This window comes from Mustela putorius, unplaced genomic scaffold, assembly GCF_011764305.1.
Source record: "Mustela putorius furo isolate JIRA1106 unplaced genomic scaffold, ASM1176430v1.1 tig00000145_pilon_pilon_pilon, whole genome shotgun sequence".
Classification (NCBI taxonomy): Eukaryota; Metazoa; Chordata; class Mammalia; order Carnivora; family Mustelidae; genus Mustela; species Mustela putorius.
This window is the reverse complement of record NW_025421294.1, coordinates 34,978,090-34,991,697: the sequence shown is the minus strand read 5'-3', so window position 1 is coordinate 34,991,697 and position 13,608 is coordinate 34,978,090. Positions and strand designations below refer to the sequence as shown.

Sequence of the window (13,608 nt, the reverse complement as noted above, 5' to 3'; positions counted from 1 at the left end):
CAAAAGTCTTTTGGTCGCAAGTGGTAGTAATTCAGTAGGAGAACCACTGACTGCCTTATTTCATGGGCTCCCAGCTTCTCTGTCTCATAAGAAAGGTGCAGCAGTCACGGGAGGGACCCTTTTTCTCCCTGGCTGTGTTCTGAACTCACCCCTCAAGCAGTCGCAGGTGCCACATGGAGAGGCATCTGGGAGGTGGGGCCCGATGATCGCCCTCCCACCCGGACCACATGCTGTGGGGAGTCGATGTTTGCCAAAGGAAGGCATGTGAGGCAGAGAAGAGATTCATCTCGAGACAATTGTCATCCATGAACAGCCTTATTCCAGACAGACCATCCAGATTTAGCCCCAATTTAGAAAATGCCAATGCTGCTGAATCAATCGTTATTTTATAAAAAGAATGAAGCTATAATTTGCCACCCCCCTCTCTGCCAATAAATAAATAAATAAATAAAGTGTAGGCAGAACGACCCAGTAGGCTGTTTCAATACCTAAGTACTTGCTGGGACAAATCAGGTACTAGTAAATTCTGTCTCTTAACCTGAAAGGTGGTATCCATTTTAGTATTCTTTAAGAGTCTTTAAACCATGCACATTTGTTTTTTTATATAGTCTTTTGGGATGTATGATGTACTTCATTTAAAAATACTTAATGACAGATCCAACATGTAACAAAGATATGCCTGAGAAGAGGAGTTATTTGAGATGTTTATCTTCTTTGTTTTGTTCATCTGTCTGTCCCAAAGTTTTTACAAGGAGCATGTGATATTTCCATAGTAATATTATTTTAAGGGATCTGTGAGCTCTTTAGAAGGGAGCCGGTTATTTCCTAGCCAAAGCTAGCTTTTCTTTGGTAATTTCAGGGAAAGTCGCTTGATCAGAGCTGCGTCTGGAATGTTAATCCAAGAGTAGATAACCTGCCTGGTAGCACGAAGGATGGGGCCTCTGACGTGCCAGGGGTATAACCTTGAGGTCCAGGTGAGGGCCTGTGTTCCGGGGAGGGAAGGGCTGGCCATACCTCCAGGGAGTGCTTGGGCCACTGGCGGCCTTCAGCAGTGGCCAGGCTGGAGCCTACCTAAGCACTGAGGGGATCTGGGGTGTCGGGGGCAGCTGTCATCTGTATCTTACAAAGTCAGGCATCCCAATCCATAACCCCTATCCATCTATCTAACAGATGCCAAAGGGAAGCTCGATGCTCTTCCCTCTCTCTATGTAGAAGGGAGGAGGAGCAGGGAGATAGATTCTTCTGGCAGCCAGATGACCTTCACAGATGATCGTGGGAGCGGAGGCCAGGTGTGATCTTCATGGACATCCTAGGAAGCACAGTGTCTCAGGACCAAGCAGTGGCTGGCTCCCAGCTTGAAGCTGACGAGGAAAGCTACCACTCCAGCCTAGGCAGGGAAGCCAGAAAGGAGGTAGCGGTCCTGGCTTTAGACAGAGCTGAAGCCAGATTTTTTGTTTTGGGATGGCAGAGACCCCAGAAACAGTCTCTAGGGACACCACACAGTACTCAGCTTCTCCTGTGTTTGAGCTAAGTGGAAGCTGGGATGTGTTGGGGTCTCAGAATGACACTCCCCAAACCACGGTCGCTTGCGCATTCCCTTCCCCATCCAGTCCAGCCCCTAGTCTTGTCCCACCTATATTATATGCTCTTAAATCTCTACACCAACTTGCTGTTTTCACTAAAATATATGAGGAAACTTTATACTGTCACTATTAATGGAAACAGTATCATTGGTGGAAAACAGAAAGAGCTCATGAGCATAGATACAATCACACGAAACAATGTCATCAAAGTTGGACCAGGCCCAGTTGCCTGCTTACGCCTCTGAGCCTGCCTCCTGTTCTCTGTTCTAAAGGGAGATCTGCAGGTGTTGGGTGCGGAAGACACAGGAGCGCCACACTGAGCCTTTCCTTCTGACTTGAAATAAAGATGATAAAGGAATTCTTACTGGCTGAAAGCAGCTAAAGAGAAAAGCTGGTCTGCTATCTGTACCTTCGCAGGCAATAGCTCCAAGGAACTTTGTATGCCCCGAAGGGAAGGAAATCTCTTCTTCATAAAAATGTCTGCCAAATAGCCTGTTTAAAAGCTTTCCTACCAAGCTTTTGGCTAACTCAGTGTTCGAGATCTATTGTTTGATCAGATTGACTCCGAGGACATTAACTGAGTAACTATTATCTGCCAGCTATAATTGCCGGGGGGCTAGTGCCTTGCCTTTGGGGGAGCACACATTCTAATGGAGATGGATGTGCTCACAACTGATTGTAAGGCAAGGCTGAGTAAATCTGGGCGTCTTTTCTCAGCCTCCCTTCAAGCCATGCAAGGAATCATTTCACTGAGAGTGAGAAACAGCAAACACTAATTGGGCTCCTGGTGTGAGCCAGGCAAGGTGTGGCATACTTTGGTATATATCTTATAACACTTAGTCCTTCCAAGAATTGGAAAGGTGGCTGTTTTTCCCCCACCTAGGGTTCGGAGGAGTTAAGGGGCGCACGGCATGCTGGAAGCAGGCGTGAGATCTGAGAGCAGGTCTCCTGAATGCAGCCCTCGATGTCCTTGCGGCACGTGGGCTGCCCTGGTGGCCAAGGAAGGGTTCCCCCACCCCACCCCACCCTTCCCCGGGCTGGCTCAGAGGAAGCAAAGGCCAGAGGGTGGGCCCTGTGCCCGCTGGCCTTGCTCCATGGTCCTGTCAGCCCTGACCTATGCTTGTGTCTCCTCAGGAAGCCCGCGCTCTCCAGTACGCTGTGCTCCGGCAACCTTCTAAGCTGCTGCAAGAGTCTGTGGGGGCGTAGGTTCCTCCAGAGACACATGAGAGGCCCCTCAGAGGAGCAGCCAGGAGAGACGCTGTCCAAAGAGCCACTGAGGATACCACCCCAGGAAGCGGGGAGGACTCTGCCCTCCGAGGCTGTGTAGACCCGGCCCAGGACACACAAGATACTGCTTCTGGTCACCAAGATTGGACTCCTGGAGCCATTAAGGACCCAGAAACCCCCAGAGCCACCAAGGAGGCACCCTAGCCTGAGTCTAGGGACTCCTGGAGCACACAGCGGGGTGCTGGGGTCCTCAGGTCTATGCAGAGCAGCCCAGCCGGTGCTCAGCATTCTCAGCAGATGTTCAGAACTCTCCTGGGCATGGGTCCCCTGAATCCCATGGGTTCAAAGCTCACGTTGGGGCTGGCCCCAAGTCTCAAGCCGAGATGGCTGGTACGGGGGGTGTGTGCACAGGTGTGTGCGTGGATTTGGCCACGCAGGAACACGCAGGCCCTCTGAGCGCAGCAGGGGTGTCACCATAAAGAGTTAGCCTGTCACTCCCTCACAGGTTCTATGGGATGAAGGAAAGGCAAGAGAAAGGAAGAGAAGGGAAGACAAGAAAGAAAATTTGCCTTCACTGAGCACCTGCCGTGTGCTAAGCACTTCAACTGCAGGAGCTCACGTAATCCTTTGAACCTGTGGCAAGAATCACCAACCTACTTTACAGAGGTAGAAACTGAGTGTTCAGGAAGACTGGGGTCCGCCCCAGGTCGAGCTCAGCTAGCACGCATGCCTGGCTCCTCGGAGGCCCTCAAAAGATAGTTGTTGAAGGAACAAGGGAATGGGAGTGTGGGCAAAAAGCCAGGCCTCAAGCCCGCATCCTTGACCTGACATTGCACTGCTGCTGAGGAGAGAGCAAGGTGTTGTCTTGACTCAGCCCACCCTTCTCTTAGCGGGGCTCCAACCTGGGGCCTGAGGGGTCCCTTCATGCTGCAGCACTGGCCCTCTCTGGTGCTTTCCATCAACAAGAGCGGGTGTGGAGCAGAGCCAATAGCAGGGGCAGGTTTTGGGTGGGGGGGTAGTGAGCCAGAGGGAGAGCTTGCACTGGGGGGTGGGGAGTTGACCACACAGTGTCCTCTGCTGGATGTGGGACCTTGGGTGGATCAGTAGTGATCTCTCTGAGCAGCTCTTGACTCCCACCCAAGAGGGTAAGATCCCCTTTGCTATTCACAGGGTTGTTGAAGAGACCCAAGGCAATGGGGGTGGTGCCACCCAGAGGAACGGGGTGTGCTTGGACTCTCCCCAATAACCACGGCCCTTCCCTGATCCCACTCCTCCCTTGGTTCCACGAACCCCCAGTGGTGTCCCCCTTCGTGCGCACCCAGGCCTTCTGGGCCGGCTGGTGGCCGTCCTCTCTCCCGCTGTCCGGTGTGCCTGTCCCACGAGCCTTCTCTCCTCACTCTTCTCATTCACTTCTGTCCCACTGTGGCCTCGTGTGTACCCTTGTAACTCAAGTCACCAGGAGATTTACCTGTGACGAAATAATTCACAGGTTTGTGCCCAGGCTTCCCCTGGGAGCTTTCCACTCCTAGCCGCATGCCCGACCCCTCTGCCTGGTGTTCCAAAGGCGCCTCTCTTCTAGCCTGTCCGCAACCACACTCTGACCTTCTCCCTGCACTGGTTCCTCTGCCAGCTTCCCTGTCTCACACACAAGGCTGCCGCCGGCTTTGCAGCCTGAGGGTCAGCTCCTCATGGTCCATTTTCTCGCGTCCCAACTGCACAGGTCCCAACTGTCTGCTTGATTCTCTCTTCCTGCCCTGTCCACACTCAGCCCCACTGCCATCCCTTGGGCAGGACAACTGAGATAGCTTCCTGACAGCTCTCCACGTTCCCCACTGGCCTCTGCCCACCCCCGCCCCCACCCAACAGCCACAGCAGGCTAAGCAAAATGCTGCTGTGGTCACATGTGGCATGCAGGTGACCACCTTTCTCCTGGGCCACCACTCTGCGTGCTCAGGCCTGACGTGGCCCTCCGGCCTCCTCCAGCCACATTGCCCTCTGTCTCTCTGCCCTGATCCTCCTGGCTTCTCCTTTCTGTTTGTTTATCCTCCTGCTCCTACCCGATGTAGGGCCATGCACAGAGCTGTTTCCATGACGTGGAATGCTTTTCCCACCCATCTGGCCATGAGAGCTTAACTGAAATACCACTTCTTAAGGAAGTCTTCCTTGACCCACCCCATTAGGTCAGGCCTCCCCCCCGACACACACACACACACCACAAGGGGCCTCAGAAGCCACTGCGTGTTTGTGATTTACAGTCATCTGTGTGGTTCCCTCCCCTTTGTCTGTCTCCCCCACTCAGGAGGCCATGGGCCCTGCCTATTTCTGCTGACCTTTGTATATCCAGCCCCTAGAAGGGTGTTTGGCACATAGCTTTAAACAAGGGCTTTGGCAGTTTATCTGCCAAAACACCTGAAGGCATGATTTGCCCCATGACCCTCAGAGCTGCTCAATCTCTTGGCTGGGTTCCTTCTAGAAGCCCCAGAATCCCTTCCCTGAGGCAGGTGGGTCTCTAAGTCACAGCCAAGGAATTGGAGGCTTAAGATGTGGTCTGGCTAGTGGCAGCCTCATCTGGTTGGGGCTCCGGCCCAGCGTGTGCCCACGAACCTTGCCCCCGGCATGGCAGGGGCCTCCTTTAGGTCTGGGCTGAGCTGCCCCCACCCTTCTGGAGGTTCTGTGGAGCCTCTGCTGGCTGCAGAAGTGGGGTACATGCTGTCTAGAGGAGGGCAGCTTCTGCTGTGGGCCCCCAAACCCATGTTCTGCGTTACCATCATGTTCCAATAAAGCGATCAAAACAGATGCTGCCTTGCAGTTTTATTTTTTCACTTCCTGGTGAGGAACACTCCCCAAACTTCATCACATGGTGTGTCTTGATTTAGAAATGGAGTTACGGTAAAAGACTGGAGTAAAGGCCAACCTGGCAATTGCCTTAAAAAGTCAAGGAGCTCTCAAAGGGACTGGAGAAACCCCACACCGGCAATGAAGGACGGGTTGTCAGAAGGATCAGGCCCTTGTCCGCTGGCCCCACGGGCCAGATACATGGTGGACTCTCGGTGCGGGTTTGCGGAAGGCCACGCTTCCGCAGTCATCAGCTGCACAGATGCCTGTGTTAGGGAAGAGAAAAAGATAGCTTTCAAATGGAAAAGTTGGTGGTTGAGAGAGTCTGCAACTGGGTAGATGGTTGAGGAGCAAGTAAGAGGCCAGCAGACAAGAAGAGGTTCATGGATTTGGGGCCAGGAAGGAATCCCAAAGTCACCAATGAAAGGGTTTGAAAGTTGAAGAGAGAGAGCTGGCCAGATTCGAGATCAGCAGTGACAGTGTCCCCTCGGAGGGAAGGGAGGAGACCAGAGGAGGCTGCAGAGTCCTGAACTTTGGGCCTTGAAGCAAATACAAAAAGGCATACCTCAATGACAGAGAAGTGATTATGAGTTATCTCAGTCAAAGCTTATAGGAACTGACTGGCTCAAAGTGGATTTTTTTTTTTTTTGAAAACTTTATTTATTTATTTGAGAGAGAAGATGAGCAGGGTGAAGGGCAGAGGGGGAAGCAGGCTCCCTGCAGATCAGGGAACCCGATGTGGGACTCGACCCCAGGACCCTGAGATCATGACCTGAGCCAAAGGCAGATGCTTAACCAACCGAGTCAACCAGGGGCCCCTCAAAGTGATAGGGTTTTTTTCAGGGAAGAAAGGACAAAGCTGTGTTAAGGGAGGCTTAGGAAAGTTGAGAGTAGCTGATGGAGTCTATAGCTGGTTGGGAGAAAATGATAGTCTTTATTCAGTGTCCCCTGAACTATAGCAATAGGGGATGAATAGTGGGGTGCTATACAGGCAACCAGCCAGGGCTGGAACCTGGGAATCACAATCTAAAATCCTATTCCAACAGGTGTGGATTCCACCAATAGGAAGCCGAAGAGGAGCAAAGCCATTATTGCTAGCTAGACAAATGGGGGAGGAGGGAAAGGAAACCAGGGAGTCCAGAAGGACTTACCTCAGAGAGTGAGAGCAGGCCCCCAAGGCAGCTGCCTTGGGAGCATGGAAGAGTCTTCATGAGGAGGGCCTAACGTGATGAGGTCTGTGTTATGGAAAGTTCATTCAGACTCTAGTTTGGAAAATTCAGGAATGAGAAGGTCTGTTACAGAGGGGTCATTCATTCTCCAGGTGAGGGAGCAGCCCCACTGCTGGGGAGGGTGGGCTGTAGGATTTTATTAGGATCTATCTCATGCTCTACAGCAGACCCTGGGCTCCATGCTGGGAACCCAGAGGAGGATGTGGCCATGGCAGCCATGACCTTCTGAAGGGATACGTCCCTGGGGCATGCTGGGGCCGTGCTGAAACTTAGAAGTGTGGAGGGTGGGTGGGAGCACTCAGAAGCCTGGACTGAGGGAATCCATTTGGAACCCATCTCAGCCTAGCAGCCAGCAATTCGCTTCGCTGACCCAACTCCCTCTGGAGCTTTGAGGGCCAATTTATCGTCTTCACTGTCCAGTTGAAGGATCTCTTTCCAGGCCACCCAAGCAGGAACTGACAGCCAAGGACACAGACCTCTTAGGATTCCAAGCATTCCAGTGACAATTCAGGAGACTTAAATTGTCACTAACAGCCTAGAGGGTGACTGGGAGAAAGTCTCCCACACTCAGCCAGCAGCAACAAGGCATTCATAATTTATTGTTTTTTGGAGGTCTTTGCAGGTGTTGGTATCATGTTCCTGATCTCCCCACTCGGGGTCACAGAACACAACATGGCTTCTCTCATGTCCTGAGATGGCACTGGGCTAGGCCGAGCACTGGCCCAGCTGGGCCAAAGCCCTCACTTGCTGGGGCCTTGCCAGGGCTTTATCTAGGTGTCCAGTAGTCCTGGAAGGATGCCCAAGGAAATACAGCCCCAGAGGGACCTGCAGCCTAGGCTACATGCCTCCCAGTTGACCCCATCCTTTGCTTTCAGCTGACATTTATATGAGCCCCTTCCTGTGCCCAGACATGATGTCAGCCCCTCCACAGACACGAGCTCATTTCTTCCAGCAGTCAGCCCTGGCAGGTAGAGGTTCACATCCCCACCAGCTGGGGCCTGAAGAGCGTCACAAAGTGCCCAGAGTTAAAAGCCTAAGTATGTGACACAGCTGAGGTTCCAACCCAGACCCGCTTCTCTTCAAAATTGTGACATTACAGAGAAAGCTGGAGTCCTTCTGACTACCCCTTCCCATCCCTTCCCCTAGCAATTCCCCCTGAGGACACCACTGCTACCCAGTTGCCTGTGTGGCGTTCGGGTCAGTTTTGTTTGCTTCTCAACACAAATGTTATACTCTATGTACTGAACTCAGCAATGTGTCTTCAAGGTTCAACCCCATTAGCCCATAAAGGGCTCCTTCATTATTGCTAACCATCAGAGGATGTGCCGTGCTGTCCCCCGAGCCAGGAACATTTGAGCCATTTCTAATTTTTAGCTGTTTAAACAAGACTACGTTGATCATCTGACAATACTTCCTTGTGCACATATGCAAGTGGGTTTTGGTGGTGGTGGCGTGTGAATGTGTTTAGCATACCAACAAGTGTAATTCTGGAACTGGAGTGTACCTGTTGCCCAGCAGCCTTGCAGAGAGGCACAGATCCTCCAGGCTCTCAGCAGCAACCCTGGGGGTGGAGGGCCTGGCTCCCTACAGCCCCACCATCCCTTCTGTGTCTTTTCTATCATGCACTGTGGCTTCTTTCTTCCCCTAGAGGTTAGAATATTCTCCCCCAGAGATGTCCTACCTCAAGTGAGTACAGGACAGGACTTTTAACTAGAAGAAATTCTCAGAACGTTCCTTGGGTTCACCCCAGGCTTTCCATGAGCTCTACGAAGCCTTGCCTTCCTCCTGTGGGTCTCCATGGAAGAAGCCAACCTGTCCAAGTCACACAGCTAGTGAGAGACTGGATTCGATCAAGATGGCCACAGTAATGGTGCATAACAAGCATGCCCAAACTCTCTCAGAAAATGATAGTAAACATTTATTTAGCTCATGAATCTGCAGGCTGGCCAACCCAGGATGGGCTCTGCAGGGTGGCATAGCTTTGTTCCACATGCCTCCCATCCTCCGTCATCTCTTGGGACCAGCAGGCCCACCTAGGCATGTTCTTGTCATGGAAATGGCAGGGACACACAAGACTGTAAGCCCAGTGGTACAAGCACATTTCAAGTTCCTGAGCATCTTGCCCACAAGCACATTAGCCAAAGCGAGTCCCACAGCCAAGTCATGGGTAGAGAGAGTAAATCTACTCCTCCAATGGATTGGAGATCAAACCAAACTTGTCCAGATCTCAAGGGATCAGGATGCCCCAGGTGTCATTTTGGTTATACAGGGGTAACAAAATCTACCTTACAGGTTGAGGTTTAAGATTAAGGAATAAGGGGCGCCTGGGTGGCTCAGTGAGTTAAAGCCTCTGCCTTCGGCTCAGGTCATGATCCCAGGGTCCTGGGATCGAGCCCCACATCGGGCTCTCTGCCTGGCAGGGAGCCTGCTTCCTCCTCTCTCTCTCTGCCTGCCTCTCTGCCTACTTGTGAACTCTGTCAAATAAATAAATAAAATCTTTAAAAAAAAAAAGATTAAGGTTTAAGGTTTAAGAATTAAGGGACATGATCAAAAAAGGCATCTGATGACTACATAGAGACAACAATTATTTGAGTGAATTTTCCTCATGGTTACATCCTCAGAAAATGGCCCTCTCACAAATGCCTCACACAACCTGATAGGTTTTTCCAATGTGAAGATCACGTCTCACACGGCATAAAATGCTAAACACTGGGTGGGTCTAAGCAGGTTTTTCCAACAGTCTGAAACAGTTTTGACTCAGATCACAAATGAGAAGAGGAGGAAATGTATCTTCTCCATTCGCGGAGCTTACAGAGCTTACCTGTCCCTTGAAACATGATACTACAGATAAACTCAGCCCAAGGTAAACTGTGGTTTGAGCCAGCCAGCCAGAGCAGGAGCCCTGAAACAACATGAAGGCAACCACAAATATGTTAACTCAAGTTTCCACAGCCATTCTTCCATCGTAGCTAGCAAATCGTGCATTGACCCCAAACTCTCAACAAAGTAAATGACTCTCCGTTGTGGAATTTTGAAAAATACATTGCTGCGCTGATCCTTCTCTGGATTTTTATTATTATTATTATTAAGGTATAATTCACAGACCATCAAGTCATCCTTTAAAGTACACAATTTTTAGTATATCCACCAGGTCACGCAACCATCAGCACTGTCTGATTCCAGAACATTTCCATCATCCCAGAAAGAAACTTCATACCCATCGGCAATCACTGCCCCGGCCCTCGACAACAGCCAATCTCCTTTCTGTCTCTATGGATTTGACTATTGTGGACATTTTGCTCTATACACATGCCTTCAGAGCAAGCTTGTCGTCCACGGCGACAGCTGCTGAAATTTCAAAACCCAGTCGTTCCTGCTGCTTACCAATAAAAAAAAAAAAAAAAAGTATTATCTAAAATTTCTAAAATTAAAACTCTTTACTATGCCTCCCACTAGTTATTTGATTTGGATCCTCCCAAAGGCAGCCTAAGAAAGGAAAAATAACCACCAAAAAAAACCCACAGAAAATGTTTTGCTAAGTATTTTCAGAACGGAATTGCTGGGACCAGAGACATGAATGCGTGACTTTCTTTCTGTATCTAGTTTTTGTTACAGAAAAATCAGTTTTCCCTTGGTTCTACTGAGTAAGCGTTGAACAGAAATTGAGAGACAGAGACCTGGGGGGCTGCCAAACTGTTTATCTGCTCAGGGACCCACACATCTATATCCAGCCTTGACCCCAGCAAGGACTTGCCCCCAAAAAACCCTTGTCTGTTCTTAAGTAAATCTATCTAAGACTTGGAAATAGGGCTATGGTGATGGCATGTCCTCTGAGCGTCACATGGGAGTGTAACCAGCAGGCCCGACCAGTGTTACATGGTTCTCTAGAGGAAAGTACTTTTATTTTTTTGACTATCTATAATAATAAACAGATCGGGGACCAGACTCTGCAATTACATGTTAATTTGTACAAGATAGATAAGTTGCAGATGATTTTCTTATGGTTCAGTAGAAATGCTAATGATTTCTGTTCAGTGGAAAAGATATTGTCAAAGGTTACAGTTTATTGTCCTGTAGGACACTGACCAGTTTTATTTCTTGACAGTCTCATTTCAAGACTCTTCCTTTCCAGATGTATAGCTGCCTCCAGATCCTTCCTTGAGCCAGATCTACCATCTTTCTTGTTCCCCCACGAACAGGCTCAATTAAACTCCACCACCTGTTGACTATACCTTTGTACAAGTTATGTTTTTAATCTTTTGAAAATCCCACTTGGATAAAAATCTTGTTTTTCTAACCATGGCAGTGGGCAGGGGTGCCCCCTGCTGGCAGGGTTACTCTATCTTTTAGACACTAAACTACATGCTTTTTCATAGACTTCCCGAGCTTCCAAAATATAAGAAAAAGCAAGCTTTAAAAAAAATTAGTAAATGCTTGGTTAAATAACTATAAAATACAGCGTTTTAGAATCCCTCAAGAAAAGAGGAAGGTATATTCTTTTTCTTTTTTTTTATTCATTTGACACAGATCACAAGTAGGCAGAGAGGCAGGCAGAGAGAGAGGAGGGGGGAAGCAGGCTCCCTGCTGAGCAGAGAGCCTGATACAGGGCTCCATCCCAGGACTCCGGGATCATGACCCAAGCTGAAGGCAGAGGCCCTAACCCACTGAGCCACCCAGGTGCCCCAGGAAGTTATATTCTATGTGTCGGTTTCACCAAGTGTAAAATGGAAATAAAAACAGTTATGTACCTGGGGACACTCTCTTGGAGGGGCAGCCTCTCCTGCCTGCCCTATTTCTGAGATGGGATCATTTCTCTGTTACAGAAACCCAGATCCACCCACCAAACCCTTGTAGGCTCCCTCGGATCTGGTGTAAAGGGTGGGCAAAATTCTGGCCCTATAGTCCCAAGACTCTATGCCTCTGTGATCCCTTGTCATGCTTTAGGACCAGTAGACTGGGCTTGGGCCTTGATGCAAGTAGGCTATTGATCTGGCCAACCAGAGACCAATCACTCTTTCTGCACAATCCACCAAACTTCATGGGAAGGCACACTAATAGGAATGTCCTTCTCCCACCTGGTGACAACAGCCACCCAACCACTATGGTTTCATGGACTCCTTGCTGCAGGCTACAAGGACCTGGCACTAAGAAATGCTAAGAATGTTCTGGTTTGAGCTGCCTTTCCGGTAATCAATTCACCGGTTTGTATCCATGGTAACCCCTCCAGGCAAAGAAGAGGTCTCAACAGGGATTTCATGTCTCCATGTCCACAAGATACAAATGATCTTTTTAGCTATCCTAATTTTGATTTTCATGATCTAACAATATCGATTTTGGTCCACCAGGGACAGCAAGGGAGGCTACAAAATGGCATTACTAGCTGTTTCGAGCTCAAGAAACTCAACTCTTAACAGCCATGGGGTGGGGATTGAGCTCCTGTCCTCACTTCTCTGAAACTGTGGTCAGACCCACCACAACCTTGTTGACAAAGCTAGGTTCTATTTCGACCTAAAATAAGAGGAGAAAGCAAATAGGCACCCCGTGGGTCTCAAGGTTTTGAGACTTTTCCTAAGGACCATCATTCCTCTCTTGATCCCGGGACCCTGAGATCTGAATTCTGACTGCAGTCCAAGTTCTAAAGAAGCCTGGTGCTCATTCATTTGTACGTTGGTTTCCCATCTGTAAAATGGGAGTGACCATCAGTAGAAGGATCAAACCAGGATTGAATGAGATAATATATACAAAGTGCCCAGCACCCACTCGATACTTAGTAAATATTTGCTTTAAAAGCCCCACAATTTTAAAATAAATAACTGTTTCACATGTCACCAGATGAAGATAGTTAAGGTTCCAAGTTTTAAAAAAAAAAAATCCATGTAGTTTGAAATTTGATGAAGGTCCTTCCTGTATAGATATACTAATATGGGAGGATTTACCCCATATCTTAACACATTAAAATGTTTTCAGACCCCACCTCAAAGGGCTCTATTAGTGTTGAATTCAGCTGCAATTCACCAGCTGGCATAATATTACTGCTTGCTAAATATGTTTAAATATAAACATTGATTGGTTTTGATTTTGTAGTCTTATTTTTTTATTTTTATATCTGGAAATCAACTTTTTTTTTTCTTTTTGGCACTATGCACGCAACAGCTAAAGGGGGGGGGGGGGAGATGGTGACAACCTCGCAAGAAGAGGGAGGGAGTCCCAAGCTGGAGGTTATAAACTGCAACCACTGCCACAGCGAGCGTTCATTCGCAGGGTTGTTTAAATATTGACCCCAAATCGAAATAGAATATGACTTGCAAAAAAAAAAAAAAATTGCAAGGGATTGAATATCCTGTATTTGGCAAGATCAGATCCCTTCTTCTTCCTCCAACCAGGGCGCTCGGCTCGTTGCCAGGCAGGCAGCTGTCAATCACAGCTGCCCACGCGTGTGAGCGCCCGCCCACTTGTCCAGGGTTTCCTCTCCTGTGAATTCCTCCCACCCGATATAGAACGCAAACATCTGCATTTCCAGCCTCCATCGGCCTTCCGGTACAGACATGTGACTTGGAATTTCCCGATCAAAGGCAACAAGCACCTTCGATGGAAAAATGAGCTCACTGCAGAGAGTGATGGGCTCAGGCACCGGCGCATCAGGCCGGTGGGCAGAACCGGCTTCAGAGGGCTGCCAGTTCTGCCAAGGATCTCTACGCCTCCTAATAAGCCCTAACTAATAAAGCCGTCCTGCT

General features: G+C 49.2%; 1 protein-coding gene across 3 annotated transcripts in view; it reads left to right on the top strand.

The window, feature by feature from the left end:
• Nucleotides 1-5,606, top strand: part of HRH2 (histamine receptor H2) — a 54,557-nt gene extending 48,951 nt beyond the window's left edge. For 2 of the 3 annotated variants that reach the window (XM_004737565.3, XM_004737564.3), the window contains one exon: nucleotides 2,718-5,606. In XM_004737565.3, the coding sequence (XP_004737622.1) occupies nucleotides 2,718-2,910 (193 nt within the window). In that variant the 3' untranslated portion in view covers nucleotides 2,911-5,606. The remainder of the gene's footprint in view (nucleotides 1-2,717) is intronic. The other variant, XR_001180681.2, reaches the window with a different exon arrangement.
• The last annotated feature ends 8,002 nt before the right edge of the window (nucleotides 5,607-13,608 follow it).